Source organism: Quercus robur, chromosome 4 (assembly GCF_932294415.1).
Source record: "Quercus robur chromosome 4, dhQueRobu3.1, whole genome shotgun sequence".
In the NCBI taxonomy this organism is placed as follows: Eukaryota; Viridiplantae; Streptophyta; class Magnoliopsida; order Fagales; family Fagaceae; genus Quercus; species Quercus robur.
The window spans coordinates 71,412,309-71,434,799 of NC_065537.1; the positions used below are offsets into that span (position 1 = coordinate 71,412,309).

General features: G+C 36.9%; 1 protein-coding gene across 1 annotated transcript; it reads left to right on the forward strand.

Annotated features, from left to right (window-relative positions):
- Positions 1-2,065: 2,065 nt before the first annotated feature.
- Positions 2,066-21,900, forward strand: LOC126723571 (E3 ubiquitin-protein ligase KEG). The gene is made up of 16 exons (XM_050427133.1): positions 2,066-3,113; positions 5,907-6,269; positions 6,362-6,592; positions 6,831-6,953; positions 7,051-7,387; positions 7,485-7,642; positions 9,702-9,859; positions 11,728-11,849; positions 12,081-12,215; positions 15,744-15,868; positions 16,082-16,186; positions 16,283-16,516; positions 18,832-19,165; positions 19,276-19,464; positions 19,573-19,878; positions 20,231-21,900. Exons 1-16 carry the CDS (start codon positions 2,362-2,364, stop codon positions 21,467-21,469), a joined length of 4,911 nt encoding a protein of 1,636 aa, XP_050283090.1. The 5' UTR covers positions 2,066-2,361; the 3' UTR covers positions 21,470-21,900.
- Positions 21,901-22,491: the final 591 nt, after the last annotated feature.

Genomic DNA, 22,491 nt, shown 5'->3' on the forward strand with positions numbered 1-22,491 from the left:
TACTTGTGCTTATACTTGTTCGGAGCACAGAGAGAAGATAAAGCAAATCTCCCTCTACTTAAAGTATTTATAGTTTCTTGTGAAGCAATTATATGGGCTAAAATGGCCTACTACCACTATTTAGCAAAAAAATTAGCAATCTACCACTGCTTTAGAAATATGTAGGGATTTACCATCTTTTTGAAACTCGAATTTGTGAAACTTGAGTCCTAAAAACTTGAGTTATTTGAAAAAATATACTTTATGGAACTCGAGTATTATAGAAAATTCGATTTTGCTAAATTCGAGTATCCAAAAAGTGGTAGATCTTTTCATATTTTCGAAACAATAGTAAATTGCAATATAACTTGCAAAAAGATGCTATTTAGTTATTTCCACCATATGGGCTCTTTTAACGTCTTTTTTTCTTCAGGTAGGATGTAGCTAAAGCGCACATAGAAAATCCATTTGAAATATTTAGAGGAGCATGATATGGAAGACAAAAGATGGTTTCTAACTTCAACAATGGCCCAAGAGAAAAGTTGCAACGTGGGCTTAGAACACTTGCAACACCTTTGGGCTTGGAGCACTTGTGTTTGGTAGATGAGTGTAGCGTTGTTCTCTCTCCCACTCTCATAACATTGCTTCAATCGTACCCATTTTGTTGTGAGTTGTAGATTAAGATGTGATTATTGATGAGTTTTGCGTAAATTCTTTATTGGCGGGCTTATTGTTTTTGTGTAAACTTCTACTATGACTTCTAGCAATAACTAACTATTAGAGTTGATGTGAGTAGTGAACTATTTTTTTTTTCTTTTTTGAGAATAAAACTTTCAAATATCATTAATCAAAAGTGGCTGAATCAGCCAGTATAATTTGGTGAATGTCTGGTGATACATTTTCCATCAAGACAGTTAAACTAGGCTTCTTAATAGCCCAACTTAGTAGAGCATGAGCGACATTATTCCCTTGACGATGTACATGAGTAAAACTAAAGAAATTAAAAGAGGGTAGTAAACTTTGGACATCTTGAATGAGGTGACCATGCAACGCCAAGGTGAAAAAAAAAAACCCAATAATAATCATTATCAAAAACAATTTCAATGGATGATTTTATTATTATTATTATTATATTTGTTATAAGAAAAGGATACAAGTGCATCAAAATTGATAAAAACATCTACAAATTAATAAATCAAACAGAATGTATTCATTAGGCAAAAAAATTGTTTAACAGTTAGAAACTACATTTTTTACAAAGTACATCTTTCTAAATTATTTTTTCTACTTATTTTTTTTTAAACAACTCAATTGTGAAGCTAAAAATCAAATTGTACCAAACATGCACTGAATCCAATTTTTTTTTTTTTAAAAAGGTTTGGATGAGTAAGAAACAACATTAGAGAATACTCTATTGTCTAGGATGACCTTAAACAAATAATAAAACATTCAATTCAATAGAATAATAATAATTTTGTTAAATTTGAAAGAGATTGCCAAAGATCTTATATAAAAGTTTAGTGATATATATGGTCTAATTTATACTCTTTGATTATTTAGGATGACTCTAAACAACAATAATAGAACATTCAATCAAAAGAAGTTTCCAAGGCAACAACATTGTCTAATCTCCTTTTACAATATTACAAAAAAGTTAGACAATCATCCAATCAAGAAGTTACTCGTAATTCATGTAAAAAAGAAACATGACTTTAGAATAGAATCTTTTTACACAACACCCATTGAAGTTAGTCCATATGGACGGCTTAGATTGAAAAAAAGGCCCTCTTTCCTCTTGCCAAATATAGCCCATGCACAACACCTAACCCCTTTAACACTTCCAAAACCGAAAACCCATTACAAAACACAAACTAAAAAGTGTTTTTTTGTTTAAAAAAAAAAAAGAAGAAGCACTTGAGCCTAAAGAAACGGGTTTGTGAGTTGTAAAACAATGTGGAAACCCATTACGAAGCCGAACAAACTATAGCCCACTTTTTAGAAACCGAAAGAAAAGGCAAAGAAAGTAAAGAAAGAAAACCCAACCAAAAAAAAAAAACCCAAGACAACAAAAGTAGAAAAAACAAAAACAAATCACCTTACAATCTCTCTACTGATCTCTACTCTTACTTCTTCTATTCTACAATCTACCCTCATTTCTCTCTCTAAAACCCTCTTCACTTTCTCTCTCTAGATTTATTTCTTTATCAGCTCAACTGATCCAACTCCCCTTTCATTTCTCTCCTTATTTCATTTATGGATCTACCACTTCTACCTCTCTCTTAAGATCTTCTAAGCTCAAATAATTTACACACACACACATATATATATACGAGCTCTCTCTCTTTTATCGTAGCTCCATTTTTTTTTTTTCAATTGATAGAAATGAAGGTACCGTGCTGCTCGGTGTGCCAAACGCGGTACAACGAGGAGGAGAGAGTCCCGCTATTGCTCCAATGCGGACACGGCTTCTGCAAGGAGTGTCTGTCCAAGATGTTCCTGGCGTGTCCGGACACGACGCTCCCGTGTCCGCGGTGTCGCCACGTGTCCGTCGTTGGAAACTCCGTTCAGGCACTAAAGAAGAACTTCGCCGTCTTGGCTCTCCTCAGCTCCTCCGGTCCGATTCCGTCTTCGGCGGCGAATTTGGACTGCGACTACACCGACGACGAGGACGAGGACGGCGACGGCGAAGACGACGGCGACGACGTGGAGTACCACCGACGGTGTAGCCGGGGGTCGCTCGCGTCGAGCTCGTCGGCGGCGGCTGCGGGCGGCGGGTGTGGGCCGGTGATTGAGGTTGGGGTGCACCAGGACTTGAGATTGGTGCGGCGGATAGGGGAGAGTAGGCGGGCCGGGGTGGAAATGTGGGCGGCGGTGATTGGCAGCGGGGGAGGGCGGTGTCGGCACCGCGTGGCGGCGAAGAAGGTGGTGGTGCCGGAGGATACGGATGTGGATTGGGTGCTGGGGCAGCTGGAGAACCTGCGGCGCGCCTCTATGTGGTGTCGAAATGTGTGCACTTTTCATGGGGCAATGAGGATGGAAAGGAGCTTGTGTCTTGTGATGGACAAGTGTTGCGGTTCGGTTCAGTCAGAGATGCAGCGGAACGAGGGAAGGCTTACATTGGAGCAAATCCTAAGGTTTTGTGTTTCTGTTTTTTTTTGGTTGGTTGTTTTAAATTTTTGTTAGAGAAAAAAAAGGTTTTGTATAATTTGCTTAGTGGGGTTTTATGAAAAAAAATTTGGCTCAAAATGGTGAATTGGTGGATTGAATTCTTGTGGGTTAGTGAACATTTTGGATTTAGGGACTAAAAGATTGAATTTTGATGTTGGATTAGTCAGGCAAGTGATTGCACATTGGAAATTTCAGTGCATTTTGGGTACAGAAAATTGTGTAGTTATATTGCAATTAGTGTAATGTGTATACACGAGTTAATCCAGATGGGTGTGGTTGTGTTTGATATCGGGTTGGCTTCTTTTTTAATATATATATATATATATATATATATATTTTTTTTTGTTATCTATAAAAAAAAAAGCTTGTAATTGCAAAAGTGAGTATGAACACCAAAAGGAAAAAGGATTTCTGTGTTTGCTGACAACATGATTCAGTGTGTGTTTGTTTGACTGTAAAACACTTATCTAGTGTTTGATTGGGATCTGTGACAAGTGTGGGTTACAAAGTTTTTCTTATAGATATTCCTAAATTATATGGTGTATGTTGGAGTATTTTATGAATATGCGTAATGTAAAGATACTGAGTCGAATGATGTATGCGTCAATGTACCAAGTGTGAATTGTGATGTATCAAATAGAGAATTTGACCTCAACACTACAGCAAACTCTCTCTATTAGTCTTAGTTGCTGCTCAATGCAAATGCTGTGACCAATTAGGAAACAAGGTCCCAACCCACCAAATTTAGAAGACACCATTTTGAAAAAAAAAAAAAAAAGCTCCCCTCTTTAAAAGCCTTTAAGAAAGTTTAACACGTCACTTCATATATCATCTGTTTCAGTCTTCCAATTTTGTCCTGCTTCTTCATCTGCCAAACCCCCAAACCACCCCCCCCCCCCCTCCCCCAAGCGTGGTCTCCTACTTTTACACTAAAATGTGGGGATAGAAGTGTTCTAAGAATGTTGGTATTGTCACTAAGGCTTATTGTAGAATGTGAGGGTACTGAATTACTTTTCTAGTTTGGATGAGCATTGTTGGACAAATAAAAATGCCAGGGGACATTCAATAGGGCATGTCAGTGATATTATTATTATTATTTTCTAGTGTAACAAAAATCAACCTAAGCATGGAAATTAAACTGATTGAAATTGTAAACTTTCAAGATTCAAATTCTCTTTAAACCCTTTAAGTTTCATACGATAGCTGCTTGAGAAGAATTGTAAGGCAGAAACTTTTTTCTTTTCATTCCCTTTTTGGTGTAGAGTGAGGCTTGCCTTAATCTCATATTTGAGAGGGAAAGGAAAATGGAGGTTGAGACAGAGCAATGTTGTTAATATATGTCCCTGAATTCATTTTGCAAGTCCCAAATTTGATTGGTTGAAGCATTGGAAAAGTACATATTTTCATTAAAAAAAGTGGAGGTGTGGAGATAGAGAGCGATGTTGTGAATGTATATCCCTGAATTCATTTTGCAAGTCCCAACCTTATTGACTGCAGCATTGGAAAAGTTCATATTTTTACTGAGAAAGTAAAAAGATCTTTTGGGAACCTTAGATTTCATTGGGTGCCTAAACAGTTTAGAAGCACTTTTCTAAGAAAACATACTTCAAATTTCTCCATTAGCAAGACTGATAGAGTTTATGGTCTGGCATAGCTGTCAAGAGATATACTACTTTCCTTCCTTGCATGCTAAATTTCTGATTGTGTTAATTTAAAAAAAAAAAAACTAATGGAATGCTTAAGATCTGTTCAAGTTCCATGTGTTTCACAAGGTGATGCTCATCATGTTCAAGTTTGCATTACCTTTTTGTTTATGGCTATCAGCTGGCTATAATACTTGATTATTGTCACCAGAGATAAAATTTGAATGTGGTTGTAAATAAAGCATATCAGACACCTGAATTTGATTATTCCTATGAATAAAAAAATTTTAAATTTCAGTTTTCCCCCTTCTTTGCGAACATCGATCCAATACCATTTAAGACCAACTTTATGGTGTTAAGTAGGCTTTGGTTTGCAGTAGTACCTGTTATATGAATTTAATTGGTGAAATTTGCAGATATTTTTACTGTCTAAAAACAAGCAGCCAGAAATCAAACGGTTAGAATGTGTTAATGATTATTAGGGGTTTTAGTTTGTTCTAGAAAGATCTCCAATCCCGCAAATCACTAGATATTAATAGAAAAACTTCCAGTTAATGTGGGTTTCTTTTGTTAAAGATATTCATGGGACAGCTTCTAGTATAAAGGAGTTCTTTTTTATGCAAAGTGGCAGCTTACTTCAATCCCATATTTGGGAGGGAAGTATGTCATTTTTTGGAACTCATTGTGCAAATGCTGATGTCAATCGCTAAATTTTAGACTACTAGAAATGGTATAGAAGACTTGAATATATATATATATACTTTCATTGGCAATTGCAAGATATCTACTGGGTTTGTCACTAGCTGCCAAAAATAGTTTTTCAATGTATTTGGCATTTTTGCTATTTCCACAAAATTTAATTTATGAAATGATTATACTTAAACCGTATGTTTATCCATTCCATTTTTACAAGTTGATATTTGATTGGGGTAGCTATTTAAATAGTGTTCATGATATTATTAAGGACTTTACTTATCAAAAAAAAAAAAAAATTATTAAAGACTTAATTGTGTTCCAGCTGTTTTGCCAGAACATTTTGATTCTTTAAGTTAAGATTGGTAATTATTATCTGTCTACATCTCTTGTCGTGACATAGTGAGTGGTTGACAACTGTAGATATGGGGCTGACATTGCACGAGGGGTGGCTGAACTACATGCGGCAGGCGTTGTTTGTATGAATCTAAAACCATCCAATCTTCTTTTGGATGCAAGTGGTCGTGCAGTGGTTTCTGACTATGGACTTGCTGGCATTCTGAAGAAACCTTCCTGTCGGAAAGCTCGATCAGAGGGTGATTCCTTAAAAATTCATTCATGTATGGAGTGCACAATGCTCAGCCCAAATTATGCAGCTCCGGAGGCATGGGAACCGGTAAAAAAGTCATTGAATCTGTTCTGGGATGATGCAATAGGTATATCTGCAGAGTCAGATGCATGGAGTTTTGGTTGTACATTGGTAGAAATGTGCACTGGTTCCATCCCGTATGTGAAACAACATATTCTTTACTTTAAATTTCTTCTTTTCTTCTCCTATGCATGATGTTTTTGCTTACAAGTTGCTATTCTTTCTGCAGGTGGGCTGGTTTAAGTGCAGAGGAAATCTATCGGGCTGTGGTCAAAGCTCGAAAACTGCCCCCACAGTATGCAAGTGTAGTAGGTGTTGGTATACCAGGAGAATTGTGGAAAATGATTGGTGAATGCCTGCAGTTCAAGGCATCAAAAAGACCAACTTTTAATGCAATGTTAGCGACTTTCCTCCGTCATTTGAAAGAGATACCACGCAGCCCCCCTGCAAGCCCTGATAAGTAAGGAATTTGAAATATTGATTGTGACATTTTCTTATCTCGTGTCTGTTTAATTGTTAGTGGATAATTGAACTTGATTGTGCCATTGGATAAGAACTGAGATAAAAGCTAATGCTTGGATATTGGTTTCCTGCAATGTGCATTTGGGCATGTGTTTGAGAGAGATTGATATGATTAGCCTGAATTTTATTTTGTGTTAATTGTCTTATGTTAATTTACATTTTGTAACTGAGTGCAGCGACTTTGCTAAAATCTCTGGACTTCCGGCAGAACCATCTCCTGTATCAGATCCAGAAGGTTCTCAAGATTACTCCAACCATTTGCATCAACTTATGTCTGCAGGTGATGTGAGTGGTGTTAGGTTAGTTCACTTTGGTGCCAACCTGCCTGAGCTAGCTCCTCTAGAATAACCTTAGCCTTTGTATGTTATTCTCTTTATGCCCTTTTTTCCTATGCAGAGACTTACTTATAAAGGCTGCGTCAGGAAAAATCAGCAGCTCAATCTATTCACTATTAGAAGCTCAAAATGCTGAGGGTCAAACTGCTCTCCACTTGGCTTGTAGACGTGGTAGTGCAGAACTTGTCGAGGCTATTTTAGAGTACAGAGAGGCAAATGTGGATGTTTTGGATAAAGATGGGGATCCTCCACTTGTTTTTGCCTTAGCAGCTGGATCGCCAGAATGTGTTCGTGCTCTCATTAAAAGAGGTGCTAATGTGAGATCTAGGTTGAGGGAAGGCTTTGGTCCATCTGTTGCTCATGTTTGTGCCTACCATGGTCAACCCGACTGCATGCGTGTAGGCCTTCAATTTATCGGATACATATTATTGTTATTCATTTTTGCTTCTTCCTGATCTTTAAGTTTCTACTGTTTCACATGTCAATTAATTACAGGAGTTACTTTTGGCTGGAGCCGATCCTAATGCAGTGGATGATGAAGGTGAATCTGTGCTGCACAGAGCTGTTGCCAAGAAATATTCTGACTGTGCTCTGGTCATATTGGAAAATGGAGGCTGTAGATCAATGGCTGTTTTGAATTCAAAAAATTTGACGTAAGTACAAATTATTATCTTTTCTTTTACTTCAAATGGTTGAAAAGGAAGATTAAAAAGTCAGCTTTCCTTTTCTTTTATATGTAGGGGAAAAAGGGATGGTATGGGAATGAAAACACAAATTATTTAAATTTTTTTGGAAATGGCAATTGAGCTGATATTTGATTTACTTTCAAAATCATGACCTACTTGTTCTGTATAATGGAATTATTGGATTTGCATATATATATATATATATATATATGGACAAATATATATATATATATATCTATATATTTTTATAAGTATATATATGGACAAATATGAACTCATCATGATATTAATTCTCGTATAAAAGAGAATAAATAGCATCTTGTCATGCCTAAAGAAGAGATCAGATTAAAAGCCTTAAACGGGTTTCAGATCTATTATGTTTAATTAATATTTTCCATAGGTTTGCTTGTATCTGTGTGTGTGTCTCATTTATTGGTTTTGATGTTTTTGTAGAGTATTTTGTGCACTATGATCTATGAATAACCACACATTATTTTTTGTATTATGCTTTATTCTTTTTGCCATGGGTGGTCATATTTGATTCTAGGGGATTGTAGTTGCTAAGGGTATTTTGGTGCACGTTGCTGTTCTTTTCCCTGGTAATGACTCTGTTTAGCTTTATGACTCTGTTTAGCTTTATGTTGGAGGTGGCTTGATACTTTGCTCAGACTAGATACACAGACAAAAAGATTAGGATGAAAAATGTTTGTGCATGCACACAACACAGCTGCATACATTTTCGCATACATTTGACTGATAATTTCCTTATTTCCTCTATTTCAAAGAAAGAATATTTAAGTCCTGTAGACATTAAATCCATAGGAAATTATGTGGAAGCTTTACAGAATCACTGTGAAGCTGATAGAAAGCCCCATGGTGGGGAGCTGCCATGTTAGGTTAGGAGAGAAAAGGGACTGGTTTTATAATGGGGGGGAGCAGACTCAAAACCTTCAATAGCTGGCCTCAAGGGGGGACAATTGGGTTATTTTAAACCTGGAGAATTGATAGGGAGAACTGCTATCTTTGAGAATATCCATTCTACTCATTATGGTTGCCATGGACTTTATGTCACCTGGGAGAATGATACCTTGACATGGTGGAAGTCATCCAGTTCCTTAGCTAACTTTTAAGTTTCATCATTCCATATTTTGGACACAAGGGCCATTGGAAGATAAACCCCACAATAGTGGAGTTAGATTTCAGCTAATCCACATCTTACTAATGGGCAACTTCAATTTTACCTCTAGTTTTCTTCATCCTGTTGGTTAACTTTTGGATATTTAGCAGATATACTCCATTTGTCCTGTACACTTTGTAAAAATTCTATTCCTCCCAATTTTTTTGGTAATTAGATGCACATGTTCGGTCTTGAACCCACAACCTCACCCTCCACCATGCTCTTACAAGGGAAAGATGTGCCATTTGAGCTAGAGTTCAGTAGCTTAAATTTTGGATTGGAATCACAAGCAAAATAATTTGTAGCCTTCTTGCTCTGTTTGCTGATAGCTGACTGCAGCAGCTGTTTTGGAAATCACATTCTCTGTCTCACTTGTAATTGAATCACTGAAATTAGATGGATTTACTATTTCAGTGCTCATTAGGAGGCCCTTAACCAAGTAAGCCGGTGCTGATTTTTACTTGGTTTTAATAACCGGAGTTGTATAAAATTCATTTGTTCCCACTTTCTTTTAAACTGGAAGCTTCTGCTTGGGGAATCATTGATTAGTTTATCTTGCCTCTTATGAATCAAACCAAGGCCGTATTTCCGTACGTTGGATGTCAGATTATGTGCTTAGTAGCGTTTGCTTTCAGTTTTAGCAATAATGTGGAATTCTTATCAGTAATTCTAGGAGGGTTTATTTAATTTAATTTAATTTAATTCTCTATTTTTCAATAAATTTCAGTTTTTTTTTTTTTGTGTGTGTGGCCTCTTTGCCTTTTGATATATTTAATGCTGTTATGTTAATGCTGAGTATTTTTTTCCTAAAAGTAATGATTGTGCATTAATATGCTCCGAATGCTACAGACCATTGCATTTGTGTGTCGCAACATGGAATGTGACAGTCGTCAAAAGGTGGGTGGAAGTTGCAACCGTGGAAGAGATCGCTGATGCAATTGACATACCAAGCCCAGTTGGCACTGCACTGTGTATGGCAGCTGCTGTAAAGAAAGATCATGAATTTGGTAATGCTAGAATCTTAGAAATATCTGTTTGATGTAGATATGAAAGCACTTTTTAAGTGATGAAATCAAGTACTTTTTAAGTGATTAAATAGCTTGAAAAAGAAAATAATAAGTTCTTGAAAGTAACATGTGGGTATAAATGTAGTTTGTTTTATTTCTAAGAAATTTTATGTTTTATTTCTAAGAAATTTTATCAACCAGGATTAAAAATGGCTTAGGGATGATTTGGAGCACAATTTGTGGCATTTAAATATGTGATTTTTTCCCCCTCAAGAACATTTGAAGGTTAATTATGTTGAAATGCAGCCTGCAACATTTGTTGAGTGCTGATAATTTGACTACTGTATTTCTCTTGTAAAAGTCAGATATAATGTATATCCTAATTGTGTAAACATTATAGATTGTAAATTATTTATGGCACAAGAGAATTGGACTTTAGAAATGGATGGGCCAGGACCAAAAGAAGGAAGAGTAGAATGGGTCCTGTTTGAGCGCTTCCCCCCCCCCCCCAACTCAACCAAAAAAACCTTCTCTCTCTTTCTCCCCAAAAAACAAAAGTACTACTACTATAATAGGGAGAAGAGAAGAGGGGCAAACAAAACAGGATTTTTTTGGAATGAACATGTTGGCCTGTAGCAATAATTAATGACAATAAATGAAGAAGTATAGACTAAACTTTGATGATTGCTTTGATTGAACTTCAAACTAGCACTTCTCTGTATCTCCATGCCCACACTTCTATTTTTATGATGGAACTCTGAACCAACACTTCTCAGTATCTCCAGGCTAGTTACTATTAATTACTTTATGTCTCTCCAACCTAAGACAATCAGGGGGGGTGGCTGGTGGGAAGGGGGGATGGTTTATTATATGTTGGGGGAACCAAGCAAAGTCACTATTGTAACAGAGACGCAACTCCTCACCTTACCTCTGATCATCAGTGCTGGGAAACTGAGAAAATCCAAGGGGACCTCATTTTATATTGGGTCTGGCAAATTCCCCATGGCAACTGAGAAAATCCATGGGGGACTCGTCTTATGTTGGGGGCAAAGTCATCATGGCAACAGAGACAATCTGATCATCTGAGCAACCAATAAAATCCAAAGATGGAAGTGGTCATGTTATTTGTGTTGCAGTGAAATCCACCCAAAAGAATTATTGTGACTATTTTGGAAGCAAACATGGTTATGAAGTCATTTTTCAACTCTATCATAGCTGTGGCCCATGTGAGATAATACTCATACAAAGGAGAGAACTAACCAATGGATAGTTTTATGTTAATTAATTTTACGAGGGATAAGAATAATTAAAAGTTTAAAAGGTGTAAGTCTAAATTGATGATTAAAAAAAAATCTGGCTATCATTAAGCTTATATCTCCCTCTCCTACTGGATCTTTTGTTTCATTATTAGAAGAGATTCCCAAGAAGTCATGCCATTTACCATTGATGCAAACCAGATTTAAAAAAAAAAAAGGGTTTAGCTTTGCCTATTGCTTATCCGTGTAAACTTACCAATCAAAAAAAATTTAAGCACTTCGAAGCCAATCATAGTCTTATCAAATTAAGCTTAGATGGCTTGCATATATTAATACGAATTTTTCCTGTGAATTTCTTGATATATCAGCATTTCTCAATGGGATCATATTAGAGAACAATGACCTAAAAATTTGTTTATCTGCTTGCATGTTTGCTCTCCTCTCCTCCACCCCCCCCCCCCCCCCCCCTCCTCCCTTGCCCTTTTTTCCCTGAGTATTAATTGGAAATTGATTTCACTGAACTATTTCTTTTCCTTGTTATAGATTTCTTAAACTTTTAGTATTTGACTTCATATTATTGTTTCTTCTAATTGCTCATTTTGCTGCTTTTAGAGGGAAGAGAACTGGTGCAAATATTGCTTGCTGCTGGAGCAGATCCAACAGCCCAAGATGCTCAACATGGACGGACAGCTTTGCATACAGCTGCAATGGCTAATGATGTTGAGTTGGTCAAGGTAAGCAAAGTAGCTTCCCTAATACTTTATACAGGTAGCTAACCATTTTTATTTATTTTTACATTGTTGGTAAGTCATATAGCCAACCCCAAGGTTTTGGGACTAAGGCTTTGTTGTTATTGTTGGTAAGTCATATGGTTTTTGTGCAATTGTGCGTATGAACCTTGGAAGTTCTTGTTTGTTTTTTCTAACGTTTAATTAACCTACTTTTGTTTTTGAAATGTTGAATAGATCATTCTTGAGGCTGGAGTTGATGTGAACATCCGAAATGTGCACAATACAATTCCTCTTCATGTAGCATTGGCCAGAGGGGCAAAGTCATGTGTTGGATTGCTGTTATCTGCAGGGGCAAACTGTAATTTGCAGGTCTTTCTTCAAACTTATGAAGTTTTATTGGTACATTGTGGATGTCTAACTCAAAATCATATCTGAGTCAATATTTTGCTTCAAGAGAATTGGTATCTATCAGACTATCACTGCAACATACTAGACTAATCTTTATATTGTTTTGCTTGCATCAATCAAGACAATGCTCTCCCATCCAGCTCTGATTTCGTTGTACTTGAGGTTTTTATTAGTGATCCGAAATTGGTCTAATTAATGAACTTTACTTTAGTGAGCTACTTTCATTCCTAAGAGGTGCCAGCCTTTTCATGAAAAACTAACATGAATTGCTCATAAAATTCAGAGATACGGTTCTTTTTTTTTTTGTTGATAAATAACGGAATTGTATTAAATAAGAAACCAGGTACACCAGGGGTGTACATGAAAAACAGTACATCAAAAACTTAAATTACAAAGATCAAGCATTTCTAAAAAATTAAAACAAGGAAAAAGATTAAAGGAAGAACTCCACTCCAGCAAGGTGTAAAGAAGGAGAGATCTAAGATCCGAAATAGACCGTTCCTTCCCTTCAATTTAGAGACACGGTTCTTACTTAAAAGAGTATGGCTGCTGGTTTGGAATAGTCATTCTTGTGAGAATGGAAATCAGAAAGTTTGGCCAGGAAATGGGAGATTATAGTTGGAACTTTCCTCAAATTAGAATTCACTACCGTCCTAACTACTTCTGATTAGGAGACAGTTCTAATCCTGATGGTTTGTCTGATTTGTTTCATATTGCACAAAACGAAATGCAGCCAATGGCATGTTATATGCTGGTCTTTTTCTTTAAAAAAAATAAAATATACTTATCTTATTTTGTGGGATGGAGGGTGGTGTTCTTTAGTGGTAACCATTTTCTAAGAGCCATTCTTGAGTAGAACTAGGTGTTGGTGTCTTGGTAAGTGTTCTCATTGATCTTTTATAGGATGAAATATTAGAGGTTGAGGTCAAGGTTCTTTGGGGTTTTGTGATCGGTAATAAGAACTTTAATGTGTAGTCTAACTATAAGTGAGTATATTTAGAAGGGAATTCAAGAAGAAAGATTCAAAGAGAGCAGTTGAATGTCTGAGATAGCCCTCAACGACTATATATGGAGAGTTGGTTACAAGAAATAGAGAATATTCTTGACAATGAGAGCTACTGGGGGTACCTCATCACTAGGATATTCTAAATTCTTCTGGAAGAGTACAATTCAATGGTATTACTTAGACAATACTAGCTCTCTAACACTCCCCACTAAAGATAGTTATATATATATATATATATATCATATTATCCCAATTTTGAACGTATAGACTCTAATCGACTACTACATAATGACTTTGTAAAGCTATTGGAAAGTTGATCTTCATACTTTACAATTGGTATAGTGATTTCTCTACTGAGTTACATATCTCGTACAAAATGAAAGTCTACTTCAAGATGCTTGGTCCTTTCATGGAACAAAGGTTGGATGTAATGGTATAGTGGTCAGAATGACTCTTAGGATCATATTCCTTTATTACCTGAAAACATACTGTTGGATTTAAATGGGTATATACTATTAAATTCCATCTTGATGGGTCTGTTGATAGACTCAAGAGTTAGATTAGTTGCCAAGGGTTATACTCAGACTTATGGTATTGATTATGATGAGACATTCTCTCCCATGACCAAGACCTGTTCTATATAAGTCTTGATATTCCTTGCCACCAATCTTGACTGGCCTCTACATCAATTGGATGCCAAATTTGTATTTCTTCATGGTGATCTCCTTGAGGAATAATGTATGGAGCAACCACTTGGGTTTGTTTCACTGGGGGGTTATCGAGGTAAGGTTTGCAAGCTAAAGAAAGCGTTATATGGAAAGCAGTTACCAAGAGCTTGGTTTGGTGAGTTTTCTAAGGTTGTCTTGGGTTTTGGTCTCTATTGCTGTCAAACAGTTCATTTAGTTTCCACTTGTGCACTGATGCTGGATACATCCTACTTGTTTTTTTGGATGATATAGTGATTATCAGAAACAACTCTGAAGGCATTGTCAAATTGAAACAACACTTCCAAACTAAAGATCTCGGCAAATTTAGTACTTTTGGGAATTGAAGTGGTAAGATCCAAGCAAGGTATCAATTTATTAGAGAAAGTATGTACTTGATATCCTTGAGGACGCTAGAATGTTGGGCTCTCTCCCTGTTGACACTTCTATGGATCCAAATTACAAAATCTAGTGAAATGAAGGAGACCTGTTTTTAGATTCTATTTGATACTGTTGACTGGTGGGAAAGCTCGTTTACCTCACCATTTTGAATTTTCTTTTATATTCTCCTCACTAGCATGGTATCATAGCAGGATTGAACACTTTGGTTCATCCTTTTCTAATCTCTCAAGTCCTTTTTCTCTTCTATTTTTTTTTGGTTCTACATTATCATGTTATTGAAGACTATAGAGAAGAGAATTCAAGTAGGATGATTCAAAAGAGGAGCTGAAAATCTGATATAGCCCCCAGCCACTATATTATATATATATGGGAGAGTTGGTTACAAGGAATAGAGTATATTCTTGACAATCGGGGATGCCTCACCAATGACACCTCAACACTAGGATATTCCAAACTCTTCTTGAAAGAGTATAATGCGATGGTACTACCCATACAATCTTAGCACTCTAACAGCTCAGAAAGGGGAAGAAATTCAGATAAATCATATTATTTAGTTGTAATTGTGATCATGTCAATTCACAAGAGAACTTTCTTAAAGACTCAAAAGTATTAGGAAGTTGAGAGAAGAAAATTTGAAATAATCTTGATGTGTAATAACTAGGCAGAAAATATATCACAGGGCATATTTTAATATTGTAAGACTCTTTATAAGTGGTTGCATTATATGTACTAACATGTGGTTATTCAAATGCAATAGGAAAGCATAAATTCTGCAACTTTCTTAGTGAATTCAGCAGATTTAGGAAATGATTCCTTTGTACCTCTCAATTCCACCCTACCGGTTTCTTTTTATGTTCTTTTTTGTGCAGTTGTTATTATTATTAGTTTTTAAAAGTTCCAACAATCATTGTAGCTCCTTTGCTTGGAATATTGCTCCCCTGATATCTAATGTGGGTAATATGGAGGTAGAGGAACAATCGCACTTTCAATGGTGTAGAGCTCTCCGTCATTGGGCAGAAATCTTTGCTCTTGAGATTTTTGTTTGAGTGTCTCTTATCCTTGGCACTAGCAATATGCATTTACCTGTAGAGTTATAGCCTCTCTTTCTTTTAGATTGTAATTCTTTAAGAGTTTTATGTATGCATCCTGTGTACATGTTTATAAAGCCTTTTCTCTCTTCAATAAGGTATAATACTTATTATGAAAAATAAAAAAGCTTCAACAGTCATCTTCATAATTGGGACATATTTATTCTTACTCACTGTAGGTTACTATGAAATGCATGATGATTTCATCCCATCCTTTTGCTGGTGCTTCAAAGTGAAATTTTCTTTTGTGGTCCACTAATGTACAGTTTCTTTGCTCATCATTTATCAGGATGATGAAGGTGACAATGCATTCCACATAGCAGCAGATGCAGCGAAAATGATACGTGAAAATCTTGAATGGCTCATTGATATGCTCAGAAATCCAAATGCTGCTGTTGAAGTCAGAAACCACAGGCAAGTAGCTGTTTACTTCACGTGGATTTGCTTCTTCACGGGGATTTACTTACATTCTCAAAGCTTTCTTATCTTTCAAAGTTATGTACTTATTTAGCCTTAAAACTTATGGTTCTATGGTTTTTTAATGCTTATTGGGAGCTTTACGATGTGATAGTACACAGAGTTGAACTCTACAACATTACTGAGATTTGTGTGTATGTTTGGTGACAGTGGTAAGACACTAAGAGACTTTTTGGAGTCTCTTCCCCGTGAATGGATTTCTGAAGATCTGATGGAGGCACTCATAAATAGGGGACTTCATCTGTCTCGTACAATGTGAGAGGAAATTCAAGCATATAGTTCTGTTTTGAAATTGTTGCAACTCAAACTGGTTTCTGCTACTAAGATAATTTTATTTTCTAATGTTTTTAGATTTGAAGTGGGAGACTGGGTTAAATTTAGAAGAAGCATCACAACTCCAACATATGGGTGGCAAGGTGCAAAGCACAAAAGTGTGGGCTTTGTGCAAAATGTCCCAGACAAAGACAATCTCATTGTTTCCTTTTGCTCTGGAGAGGCTCGTGTTTTAGCAAATGAAGTTATAAAAGTGATTCCATTAGACAGGGGACAACACGTCATGCTGAAACCAGATGTCAAAGAACCCAGGTTTGATCTTGCGCAATTGCTAATTTATAGCTTTTGAGTTAACTTAGTAAATGGGTTTAGGTTGATATTGTATTTTCCTCATGCTTGGGCTGGAAATTATTTGTTTAGTACCAATATCTAATTTCTTAGATTAGGCTATTCTATCATCAGAATGTCAAATCATTTTGCTTCCTTAACAGTTTGAATTTACCATGTGCGCAACATGTAATCAGAATGGAAAAATGATACTTGTAGGGTCAAAATTCAAGAGCTTATCATCAGATGATATTCATCTGTGGAGCCTAGATTAATAGTTTTCTTTTTAAGTCTAATGCACCATTAATTGCAAGTTAAACTTTTCACCTATCAAATATAAATTTCAAGTTGCTATGCTGCAATTTAGAAGATTGTGCCACATTGCTTAATGTGATGCATTTGGAGGGAGAGAAATGCTTGATGTTTTGAGGGTTGTAATTGGTCTATTGTTGAGCTTAAATCCTTTTTCTTTTTTTTGTTTGCTGGAATGGGGTTAGAACTGTTTCAGCTTTCTCTTGTTATTCTTTCTTTGATTTGTTAGAGCTATGCTCTTGGAAATGTTTTTGTTGGTTTTTCTTTGTATACCCCCGTATACTTGGAAGTTTTTGCTGTTTTAATAAAGATTGTAGGGAGCTTTGTATTACCCCCTAAGGGATCCCCAACACACACACACAAACTCTCTCTCTCTCTCTCTCTCTCTATATATATATATATATATATATAAAACTGACTAACAATGAAAAGAACACTGCTGGCTCTAAAATAAAAATAGAAACAATTTCCTTCTGAGTTAGCTCTCTAAATTTGATGACTAAGACTTGAACATGTGTGTGTGATATTTATCAACCACCTTTCTGGAAGTTCCCTGGTAAGTTGAAAGCAATTGTTTTCAGATAATGAGCTCCAGTGACTTGAGAAGTTCGCTTTGGCTGTGAATTCTTTGTGTTTCAGTTATTTGACAAGTTGATTGCTTGAAGATAAACAAAATTCATTACATTTACTGATTGAATTAACAACATATAATAAAGCAAAAGGTGCTGGCTCAAATGGAACTTTCTCCTCTTACAGATATTGAAGCAAGGTGAGGATGTGGGCTTAAATTCATTTGGTGTATGTGTTTAACTTAACCAAAAAAAAAAAAAAAATATGACAGCATGTTATAGACGCTTTTAATTTCCTAAAACTAATAGACCAAAGCTTGTAATAGGATTGAGAGAGAGATGACTGAAAAAGAAAATAATCAAGGATTTAAGAACCCTGTGAGGGATTAGGCAGACTAGAAAAGATGAGATGGTTAGTTTAAAGAAGCAAAATTTGAGATGCACTGAGAAGAAACTAAGATGACTAATCTATATGGTTCAACTTTCCTTTAATATCCCACCATCCCACCACCCCCCCCCCCCCCCCCCCCCCCCCCCAAAAAAAAAAAAAAAAGGATGCCAACACACACACATTCTCTCTCTCTCTATATATATATATATATAACTCACTACCAATGAAATATTAAAAATAGAAACAATCTCCTTCTGAGTTAGCTCTCTGAATTTGATAACTAAGACTCAAAGATATTATAGTGATATGATAGTATAATAAAAAATATTAATTTCTTGGCATCTAGCTCACCTACTATGTCTCTGCCCTTTTAGCAATTGTCTTTTTCTCCCTCTAGAAAATAACTACCAACAGGTATTACTTCCTCTTTTGCTCTCTCTTTCTCCCTTCATATGTAACTAATGTTAATTATTAATGAAGTTTGTCACTTTTTGATTTTGTATAGACATTGTATTTGCACCACAGGCTAGTGTCTCTTTGTTGTGTTGAGTGTGTGTATGTACATATATACATAAATAGATATGTGCTCCTTAATACAACTTTTGTGTCTTGAATTTTAGGATCATTTACTTATCAAAAAAAAAAAAAAAATTTAGGATCATGCTTCCACAACAAAGATACCCGCTTCTACTTCCTGTGTACATGCATTGTGCCCCTTTATTCCCTTTAATGAATTATTTACTCAAAAAAAAATTGACTTTCTAATATTATCGAAACCTTTTGTTTATTGTTTCAAAAGTGTCGTCACTGAATTTCAGTATCAATCTTAATAAAATGATATAAATCATGGAGATTTTTCTTAGGGCTTTGTCTCATCAACTTCAAGTCACTATCCATTATAATCCTTTGTGTTATGCATCCTTTGAAGCATAATCATTTAATATGATTGATGTTCCTCTATCATTCTCTGTATGGATTTTTAATTAACAACACATAATAATAACTGATGCTGATTTTGTCATTATCAGGTTTGGTTGGCGTGGGCAGTCACGTGACAGTATTGGAACTGTACTATGTGTAGATGATGATGGGATCCTGCGTGTTGGGTTTCCTGGAGCATCAAGAGGATGGAAAGCTGATCCTGCAGAAATGGAAAGAGTTGAAGAATTCAAGGTTGGGGATTGGGTTCGCATCCGCCCCACTCTTACAACAGCAAAGCATGGTTTAGGATCTGTAACACCAGGGAGCATTGGTATTGTGTATTGTATCAGACCAGATAGTAGTTTGTTGTTGGAATTGTGCTATCTTCCAAATCCATGGCATTGTGAACCAGAGGAGGTTGAGCCTGTCTCCCCTTTCAGGGTTAGTGAGATAGATTGGTTTTTCTGTTGCATAGAAACAGTCTGTAATTCTTTTCCCCATAATGACATTTATTTTTTATTTTCAACACTTAATTCATTATGATTTTACAGATTGGTGACCGGGTATGTGTCAAGCGATCTGTTGCAGAACCTAGATATGCTTGGGGGGGTGAGACACATCACAGTGTTGGAAGAATAAGCGAGATAGAGAATGATGGTCTCTTAATAATTGAAATACCAGATCGACCAATACCATGGCAGGCTGATCCTTCTGACATGGAAAAGGTGGAAGCTTTTAAGGTAATATCTGACTGGTCATTCTTATTATATGTATGATCTTAAATATCCATGGTAGATGTTAGTTGATTTCCTACCCAACGTAAGTCTTAATATTGATTCCAAGAGCAGGTTGGGGATTGGGTTAGAGTAAAAGCTTCAGTACCATCTCCAAAATATGGGTGGGAGGACATTACAAGGAACAGCATTGGGATAATTCATAGCTTGGAGGAGGATGGTGATATGGGAGTTGCCTTCTGCTTCAGAAGCAAGCCTTTTTCTTGCTCTGTGACAGATGTGGAGAAGGTGCCTCCTTTTGAAGTAGGACAAGAGATTCACATGATGCCATCTGTTACTCAGCCACGACTTGGATGGTCAAATGAAACTGCTGCTACAGTTGGGAAAATTGCGAGAATTGACATGGATGGGGCTTTGAATGTAAGCATGCTTATTTCATACCTTTGCACTTGATGTCTTGACTGAGTGATTCATATCCAATACAGTTATCTGCTCATAACTCCTTGCTGATCATCCACACCAATCAATTTTCAGTATGCTGGCAATATCCTGAAAAAATAAGCAATTCATGATGGTGTTTTTCATTATCATAAGCTTTATTTCTTATAAGCTGTAGTGGAACCATTCATCACTTTCACCTAATGCACAGTGATTGGTGACTTAATGTAGAAGCACGTCTTGTTTGTATGCATGCAATAATAATGTTAATAAGGAACTCTTTCTTCAAATAAATTGCTATGGATCATAAATAGTTTTGGTAATTTTTATGTAGGTGAGAGTGACTGGCCGACAAAGCTTGTGGAGAGTTTCTCCTGGAGATGCAGAACGACTTTCTGGATTTGAAGTTGGTGATTGGGTACGTTCAAAACCAAGCCTGGGAACTAGACCAAGTTATGACTGGAACAGTATTGGTAAAGAAAGTGTAGCTATTGTGCATAGTGTACAAGAGACTGGTTATCTAGAGTTGGCTTGCTGCTTCCGTAAAGGGAAGTGGATTACTCATTACACTGATGTTGAGAAGGTTCCGTGCTTTAAAGTTGGGCAGTATGTTCGGTTCCGGTCTGGATTGGTTGAGCCAAGGTGGGGCTGGAGAGGGGCTCAGCCTAATTCTCGAGGAATTATAACTAGTGTCCATGCTGATGGTGAAGTGAGGGTCGCTTTCTTTGGTTTGTCAGGGTTGTGGAAAGGAGATCCTGCGGATCTTGAGACAGAGCAAATGTTTGAAGTGGGAGAATGGGTGAGATTGATAGATAATGCAAGTAATTGGAAATCCATTGGGCCAGGTAGCGTTGGTGTAGTGCAAGGTATTGGGTATGAAGGAGATGAATGGAATGGAACCACTTATGTTGGGTTTTGTGGGGAGCAAGAAAGGTGGGTTGGGCCTACTTCCCATCTTCAAAGAGTGGAAAGGCTCATGGTTGGCCAAAAGGTAAGCGTTAAACTCTCTGTGAAGCAGCCGAGATTTGGGTGGTCAGGCCACAGCCATGCAAGTGTTGGAACTATATCTGCAATTGATGCTGATGGAAAGCTGAGAATATATACTCCAGCTGGGTCAAAAGCTTGGATGCTGGATCCATCAGAAGTCGACCTAGTAGAAGAAGAGGAGCTTCGCATTGGAGACTGGGTTAGGGTTAAGGCGTCAGTTTCAACCCCAATCCACCAATGGGGAGAGGTGAGACATTCAAGCCTTGGGGTGGTGCACCGTATGGAAGATGGAGAGCTATGGGTGGCATTTTGCTTCCTGGACAGGCTGTGGCTTTGCAAGGCTTTGGAAATGGAACGGGTTAGGCCATTCAAAGTGGGGGACAAGGTGAGGATTAGAGAAGGGCTGGTGACCCCACGTTGGGGATGGGGAATGGAGACACATGCGAGTAAGGGACAAGTAGTGGGGGTAGACGCAAATGGGAAGCTAAGGATCAAGTTCCGATGGAGAGAAGGGAGGCCATGGATTGGAGATCCTGCTGATATTGCTCTTGATGAGAGCTCGGTTGGCATAATGGGCAATTCATGACAACCCTCCAACCTATGTTCCTTCCAGTTGTGTCCTAAGCCCTATTGGTTTTTGGCCTCTCAACTCATTTAGAGAAGTGGAAGGCTGGAAGCCATTGCTATTCCGCCGTGCAACCAGAGACCCACATTGGATCCATACCTTTGTTGCAATGGGCGCTATGATGGCTGGATTTACGTATTGTTAATAAACAAAAGAATACAAGGGATGGACAGTGGACAAAAGAAGGGGGAGAAATTGGGTTGCCTTACTGTTTATTATAGGGAATACAAGGGCAGCCAAGAGAAAAGGTGCATTAGGCTATTTGTATTTCATAGATGTTTGTAGTTGACAAGCTTTGAGGTATATATATGATTATTTATATCATTGTACAAATTGAACCCTTTGATCTTGTGAGTTATTACATTTTTGTCTCTCCGCAACCTTCCACTCTCTTTCTTTGGGCCTTACAGATCAGATGTTCTTTATTTTCCTTAAGCAAAACCGACCAAGTCATATTGAGACACATTTTAACTTAAAAGCCATTAGGGAAACGTGGTATTCAATATTCAGTGCGTTCATAAACGACCCACCAAATGCAAGTGCCTTGTATTTCAACAAGCCCTAGACAAAGCCCACTTTAATGGATTCTTGAATTAATTCATGGAAACCCTTTAATCGGGGAGGATTGTCTTCCACTTCCATAGGACCATTATGAAAAAGGTTATGGTTGATGTGACACAATATGAAGTGTGACACTATATGAAGTATGACACTAGATTATATTTGGCTGCTTCTATATTTGTGTTTTGAAAAACAAAAGAGAAGTAATTATCTTCATTTCATTTCTATAATTGAAAATTAGGAATATATTTGAAAGTTAAAATATGATCTTGGTAGAGGTGGCGGTGAAAACATGATGCTGCTATCGGTGATAGGAGTAACATGGTTGTCTTAGAAGATTGGCTGTTTAAAAACATCGGCAATCAGAGATGATAGCAGGGCGGGGTGTGGAATACGATTATTTTGATCAAGGCAGAGGAGGC